General features: G+C 37.8%; 1 protein-coding gene across 1 annotated transcript in view; it reads right to left on the reverse strand.

The window, feature by feature from the left end:
* The window catches only part of LOC104701411 (conserved oligomeric Golgi complex subunit 5), a 4,598-nt gene extending 1,832 nt beyond the window's left edge, over positions 1-2,766 (reverse strand). Inside the window, exons 1-2 of the mRNA XM_010417097.2 lie at positions 1,488-2,766; positions 695-1,168 (exon numbers count right to left, since the gene is read on the reverse strand). Coding sequence (XP_010415399.1) covers positions 695-1,168; positions 1,488-2,582 — 1,569 coding nt within the window. The 5' untranslated portion in view covers positions 2,583-2,766. The remainder of the gene's footprint in view (positions 1-694; positions 1,169-1,487) is intronic.

Raw genomic sequence — 8,119 nt, forward strand, 5'->3', positions numbered from 1 at the left:
AGGAACTCACTGCGGAAGTGAAGAATCGATCTCTGCAACTCCTCCATGTATGAGGAAGCGTTGTTGTCCATGGCAGCATCATCAACACCAAAGTTTTGATCATGGATTTGAAGAATGCATGACTCGAGCTGGTCTCGCATAGCTTTAAATAAAGGTGTAACTGGCTCACATGCCGCATCATAGATTGCAGCCAGATTAGGAGACAATACATCAGCAGCAATGCTAGGAAGGTCCGCTACCATGGATGAGATATGTGTGTGGATTCCTTGCAAATGCTGACATAATGTGAAGTTCCTGATCTGTGTTGAAGTTGCAGGACCTGATATCTGGCGCGTCTCAGGGCCTGTAGAAATCTGCAATATAAGTGTAGCTGTGTTACATGTCAGACATAAAAGCATACATGTCTAACTTCTTTACACTGCTTAGCCCCAATTATCTCAGAGGAAGATGTAGCTCTATTTCTCTTAATTTCTGTCTCGATGAAATTATAATTGCCGCATGAATTATTACTTTGTACTCATTCTACCTTATACATCTGCATGTAACTTAACTTCCTATATGATATACATCGTATACAAGCAGAAATTGAGACCATACTTTCGGGAGTTTATGAAATCCATACTCAAAAGGACAATGGGTACTAATAATTTGGCAAGTGAGAAGAAAAACATAAGAGAAAAGAAGTTTATCATACCTGGCACTCAGCTCGTTGAGCTAGGTTACTAAGGGCCTTTCCTATCTCACGCAAAACTAGAAGAGTCAAACGAGCATCTGGATGAACAGCCTCAATCTCATCTTGAATGTGTGATAATACCTGTGAGATCTGATCTTTTGAAGGTAAACTCCCACGGCTCGACATAGGGAATATGGAGTTCACAAGGTCTGACAAGCGGCCAAAGCATAGGGATAAGAAAGCAGTCTGGAATATTGCAATGCATGCAACCATTTGTTCTTTCCTTTCTAAATTAATAGCAGGTAACACTCCCTTCACATCCGTGTTGAAAGAAATCCTTTCAAGAAGGTTTTCTATCATAGAAACGAGCTTTGGATATCCCATTGTGAATATTTCTTTTACAAAGCTCGAAGCTGTGTATGCAGACTTCATTTGACTAGTAAACGCCTTCACAAGTGCATCCCAGACTCTGTCGGTTAACATAGAATCACCTTCCTGTGCATATAAACACTTCATGTCAGCAATAAAACAAGAAAATCAGGCAGGAATCTAATTTAATCAACATCCCTGACATCACATAAACACATTGCCAAGTTTCTTTTTAATGCAAAAAACATGTAATGATCTAATGCAGCTTGCACCTCAGGGCATTGATAGAATCTTAGAGACGGAACTTAACAGGTGACAGTATAAACTCATCCAAGAACACTCTCTCTTTATCTCAATTATCTAATGCAGCTTGACCCTCGAGAGATCAACACTATAAACTAAGGAATCAACAATGGGGGACTAAATAATCAGTAAAATTCCGAACCTTGATGACTTCGTCAAGAAGAAGGACATGAGTAAATGGATCCCTCTTCTTGGACAGTACACGCTGCAAGTGCCACACAGCAACTACAAGTGAATACAACTGTTCCATACAACTAGCCATCCTCTGCCACAACGCCTCCCTAACTTTAGCACCGCCACCAATGTGCGGTGCTCCGCTAGACCTAATCCCACCAGGCCCGTACCCACCACCTGAGCCAGAAGAAATAGCCTTCATGTCCATAGCAACGCTCACACTCTTCACAGCCATTCCCTTATACTTATTCACCAGTTGATCCACCGTAGGCTTGAGCTCTCCAAGGTTATAGAAAACTTGCAGACCAGTCCCAACCTCAGCTTGATTCAACCCTTCCATGCCTCTCTCCAACACCTTCATAGCTTCAGACCTCAATTTCTCCCCAATCTCAGTAACAAACTTGATTTCCTCATCAATAACATCAATGCCGAAGAGATCGTACTCTTTACACATGGTTAAGATCTCGAAATGAAGCTGCGCAGCTTTGGTGAGATCGATCTTATCTGGATCGGGAGAATCCGTTAGATCTCGCAGCTTCTTGGAGAGACGAAGCGTGCGAACGGAGTGAGAGAGCAACTCAGCAGCGGAGTGAAGATTAGATAGCTGAACGGATTTGGATCGGATCGACCGGACCGGTTCAGATAGATCGGATCTAACACGGCGAATTGAAGATTGGAGTGAAGAGACAGAGGATCGGAGAGAAGAGAGAGAGATATCGGCGTGGGAAAGAGAAGAGAGCTGAGCGAGCAATTCAGGGTGACGAGAGATGACGTCATTACGGAGCTGAGCATCGAGGAGGGCGATGGCTTGGTGGAGACGCTCGGCGGTGGAAGCGGGAGATCCAGAAGCGAGAGCTTTGGAGGAGAAAGTTGCGGAGGAGAAGGAAGAGGAGAGAAACGGGGAAAGGATTCGATCGGTGGCGAAAGAATCGAGCGGCGAAGAAGACGGTGGTTGTTGCGGCGGTGGTGCGCCGGAGGAGAGTGAAGAAGGAGGAGGGTTTTTGAAGGTGGAGAGACGTTGAAGAGATGGAGAAGATGAAGGAGACGAAGGAGGTAGTGCCATTTTTGAATCTCTTCTACAGGTTTTGAATTTTGCAAATGGCGATTTTAGTTGCAGATCAAAGCGACGACGATACTCTCATTTTTTCAACGTTAATTCTCTGAAACACAAAAAAACACTCTGAAAGAAGAAGAACCGGTTTGTCTGTGAATTTTGTTGGTTATCGACGAACCATTATTATTTCGGATGATGTAGGCCCGAACCCAGACCCATCAATAACTTTGATATAGTAGATTTTATTGCTGTAGCCTGTAGTATTTTTTTGGCTTTAGAAGTTAAGACTTTGAAAAGCTTAAAAATAATGTGTGTTTATAGAAAAAAGATTTCTACAGTTACAAAAATTAATTAAGAAAAAAATCTTTTGGCTGTGAGTAAAAAAAAGAAAAGCCAAAACATGATTGATGTAGAAATGTCGACCAATATATGGCTGTTGAAAGATTCCAAAGCTACAACCAAGCTCTATGAGAAAAATGTTAATAACATGTCTTTCCCACGATAGGAGGAAGAAGCATATTTTCTTTCCCCATGCTTATTACATTTTGTTCGGTGTTGGTTGTTTTGTTGAACCGCAAAAACGATGGACCAGTTTTATTGACATTATACGATTCATACTTTAACTATGCATAATAAGATTATATAAGTAAAATGTTAACATGTCATCCCCACGATCGACTAAAGCATATATAAGATTTTGGAAGGAAAACAATGGTTACTTATTCAAAACTAAGGAGACTCGTCGAGTCCAAAACAAGGGATACGCCAATAAATAACAAAATTATGTAAAACTATAAATAGTGAAAAGAGGGATGAAAAGTCCTGAAATCCTCATCCGATCCTACGTGCATTTGACTGGAAATCAGACACAGCTCCGAGGAAGTCATATTGTCCAGCTCTCTTCCACTCATTCTCCGGTGAGAATTCAAGGAAAAGCATGAGCAACCAAAAAGTGGAAATAAACATGAGCAACCAAAAGTGACAAGTTTTATTACTCCTTCAACAGCCATAATCTCTCGAACTCGCTCTGCATGGATTCAGCTCTTCGTTTCTCGTATTCTATCTCCCATCGCGACTGCAGTAACAAAAGCATTTGTAAAGATACAATTGTTGGGATACAATCCAAGTCCCACATCTAAAGTTTGAAGGGACTATTATTAATATATAAAAGGTTAGAGTCAATTTACTAATTGTCAATTGGTTTTTAGTTAGAAGCTCAAGATAAGCCCAAATTTAACATGGTATCAGAGCCCAAAGTTAAAATTATGGTGGACCTAGAAAAGTGGATACGGACATGCTTCTTGTTAACCCGAGTAATGGGGGCCCAAGAAGGGGTTTACTATCGGTCCAAGTGGGATCGGTTCGAGATGGAATTATCATCTCGAGGAGGCGTGTTAATATCCCACATGTGGTCTTTGGTTTGAAGAGGAGATTGTTGGGATACAATCTAAGTCCCACATCTAAAGTTTGAATGGACTATCATTAATATATAAAGGGTTAGGGTCAATCTACTAATTGCGAATTAGTTTTTAGTTAGAAGCCCAAAATAAGCCCAAATTTAACAACAATGAAATGCAAGATAAGATACATGATCCCGCAAGCGAATATATATATATATATATATATATATATATATATCCCACCATATACCCAGAACAAGGCACAATTGGTTTAGTGATCCAAAAAAGCAAGTCAGCATAATGGGCAAGATTGTGTATGTATACCTGGTCAGAAGCCGTAATCTCTTGAGTTCGCTCTACAAAGACTAGGTGTAAGAAGAACAATGATGTGAGCAAAAACAAAAAAAAACCAGAGAAATATATAAGAATAAGGTTCATGACTTTGAAAACGAACCAGTGATTCAACTTCTTGTTTGTGTGGACACTGTTCATATCTAGAAAGAGATCACAATGCACGAAAGAAGAAGTAATTCTACACAAGAAAACCCTAGGAAACAGAACCGTTGTTCTTCAAAATGTTATGTTATTGTGAGAACTACCTATTGCTGCTGGGTGATCCGCAGAAATTGCAGAGCACTCTCACTTGTTGCTTCGTCACATTTCTTCGCCTCCTCTGCGGCTTCATCTTCTCTTCCACAGCCTAATGGAAGAATGAAATGTTATGCTTCTTTTAAGTCAAGTGTCCTCTTGTGTGTGAGAGCAAAAAAGAGCCATTTGATCATTTAGATCCGACTTGCAAATTTATAAAACAAGAATCTAAACAAGGAATCAGTTGCAAGAGTCTAGATAGAGTGCGTGCAATGAGTTTGATCGATCGGTCTAAGGCGGAAATGGAATCTGTTACTCAAGGATTGGGAGGTTGATATTGATAAATCAATCAAAGCACGTAGTATCTGAGTTTTAAGTGAGCACAAGTCGACGTAGGATTTCTCGATCTCTCTACCATTCATTTGCCTGTGAGGATGAACAAAGAAAATGAAACCCCAAAACGAAAAAGTATAGAGAGCAATAAGATGGGAAATATGGTAATGAGTTAATTATTACTCGTTGAAAAGCCACAATCTCTCATATTTGCTCTGCATGGATTCAGACTTTAGTCTCTCGAATCTGCTCTCCATTCTCAGGTGCAAAAAAAAACATGAGCATCCATTTTAAATATGCAATCTCTGTCTCTGTGGCAAGAAGAAGAGAGAGGACTTGAAAGAGAGTATAATAATAGACGCACTTGTTTTTCCTCCTTCTGTCTTTTTCCTTCATCTTGTTTCTCCTCCCGTATTTTTTCTTCAGAGCTGTACATTTACACGTACGATTGGTTTAAGCAAGATGTCATAACGTAAGACAGTAAAAAGAGAATCATCTCTCACAGAGTCTGAGAGATAAAAGGATTCAAGATATTATTACCTGCTCGTAGAGGGAGCTGAAACCCCTCTGGGCCATCTCCTAGAAACCCTTCTCCTTGGACCATCATTCTCATCCTCTGTTTCCTTCTTCTGCAAGAAACCATAGGGTTTGCGATTTATGTCAAGTATCTAAATGCAGGGGGGAAGCTAAGAAGCCAAGAAGAAGAAAAAAAAAAAGAAAAAAACTGCGAAAAGATGTAAGAAAGGTTCGAACGTTGAATGAACAACATGGAGTCTATCTATTTAGAACAAGAAAAAAACACTCAACATTGACTGTCTTACTCCTACATTTTAACTTTAGTCTGGAAAGGGTAAACAAAACTGATCGGCTCCTCAAAGATTCACAAACCAAGAATGTTATAGGGAAATTGAATAAGAAACGACACTAGGTAACTTTTACGAGTTAAAAACTTTTTGACCTGTTTGAGCAGCCTTTCATCTTCAATTAGCTTTGCCTTATTCTGGAATACATAGTCAAACAAGATGTTTTTTGAGCATTTTACAATAACAGGAGGAGAAGGAAGTTATATTCATTCTTCCCTAAATGAACAAGTTTCCTCACCTTTTTGTCCACCACAATGACCCAGACATCCTTTAGACAACTTTCAAATGCTCGCAGCTCAGTGAAACTCACATCTTCGTCTCTACCACTCATTCTCCTGAGAGTAATATGAATGAAGAAATGTCAAAGTTCATACACATGTAACCCTGAATGATTCTGAAATGTAGTAAACGAGACGAGGCATACATACCTGAGCAGGTTTCGTAATCTCATGACTTCCTCCCGCAACTGCAAGCAACCAAGAACATAGATATAAACTATACCATTTTGATGATAAATTGTGTTGCAAAAATAGGACATAAGGAAGTGATATATATGTATACCTCTGCTTCTTCATTATCTTGATCCTCTTCAGAGCCACATCCGTATCTACAAGGAATCAAAAGGTTAAGGCAGTAGGTATACTATGATTGCTTGGCTATAATGATCAAAACGTTCTCTGTTTCCAATTCTAATTATGTTGGAGAGTTGAGTTTACGGCTAAATCAATCGTGAGTGATATAATCTGAACAAGTTATTATAATCATGTTGCATCACTTTCTTCCGAGATCCCAACAAAGCCCAGTAACAAAATATATCCCTTAATCCAGAAACCTAAGAATCGAGTTTTTGTTAATTTTGTCATATCCCGATTACTTAATAAGACCTAAATTCCAACGAAACTACAAAACCCTAGAATTAATATAGCCCTTAATGGTTCAAAATTGTTCTTTTTATTTTATTTTATTTTAATGGTTTTGGTTATATTCTTGTTATAACGTCTTTATCACTTTCTATACAGTCGATAGGTTCTTTCTCTATGCTATCTCTCTAGGTAACACCAGTAAACTAGGAAACGTCCTCTCTAAAATCTCCTTTTAATGGTGAAATCACACAAGCGAGTGTTAACGTTTAAGTCAAGCTTCACGTTTTTTCCTTGTAGATAGATTTTCTTCATATATTCCCATCCCTTAGGGCATTTCCACTAGGGAGTGCTCATCCAAATACTCTTCAATAAAAAATTAATACAGAGAAGAAAGAGAGAGAAGAAGAGAAGAGAGGAACTCATACTCTGATTGCTGAAGGAGGAACCGTTTTTCAGAAAATACTAATATGTGTCATTTAATTAATGGTTAATATTAATAAAAAATAATAAATATATAAATATAATTAAAATAATAATTTTTTTAAAAAAGCAACTGTCTAAGGTTGCTCCTGTTAATGATGGTCTTACCATCGGGATCTCGGATAATACGATCATCTCTACCAAAATCATCATACAAAGAGCTTTCTTTTGGGTGGAATCTTGTAATCAATGCACTTCAATTCTAGCTTCTTCGCCGGTTCTCTATAGTGTGATGTCTCTGCCGCCCAATCGGTCCCTAGCTAACGGGATGATATGAACGAAAACGGTTTTCCGTTTCATGCGACTTCAAACAATATATAAATCGTGTTAATTTGATGATGTTGTGAAAATTTATTTGACATGACCTATAAACATAGTTATAAACTTTTATTACTCCATGTATTTGATCGTTTATATGGTTTTATGTCTTATTTAATTAGTGGTAATCACTATTTCGTTTGATAAATGAATTTTGTTCGCAAACATTCAAATTTGAGATCATATAAAAATTCACAGCGGCAAAAAAAATGAACATACAGTATATATTTGAAATTAAAGATAAATTACTAGAAATTTATATGCTTTTATTTTCTAGGCTTTTTAAAAAAAAAAACTATAGTTTTTTCAGGCAAAACTTTGGTTACCTATGCACAAAATTAATAATTCTTAAACCGAAGTTTCGAACAGACTCGACCCGAACACTCCACTGGCTTTAAATACGGACAAAACATATTGACTCCATTTTTTTTTAAAACATTTTACTTTAATTTATTAAAATTGCAACACTCCGATTACACATACACTCCAATTATTTTGTATAGTCGCATATAATTGTATAAGCATTGTACGAACGGATCAGTTTATCCCACAATTATTGGGATCCTAAGATTAATTTTGCATTATAAACAAAAAAAAAACTTAAAAAACATGAATCAAATTCAATATTTTGTGCTTTTGACAACGAGGACATACATTGCCATTATTAATAACCCATCAATACAAAAAAAAAAAAAAAAAAA

This window comes from Camelina sativa, chromosome 7, assembly GCF_000633955.1.
Source record: "Camelina sativa cultivar DH55 chromosome 7, Cs, whole genome shotgun sequence".
Classification (NCBI taxonomy): domain Eukaryota; kingdom Viridiplantae; phylum Streptophyta; class Magnoliopsida; order Brassicales; family Brassicaceae; genus Camelina; species Camelina sativa.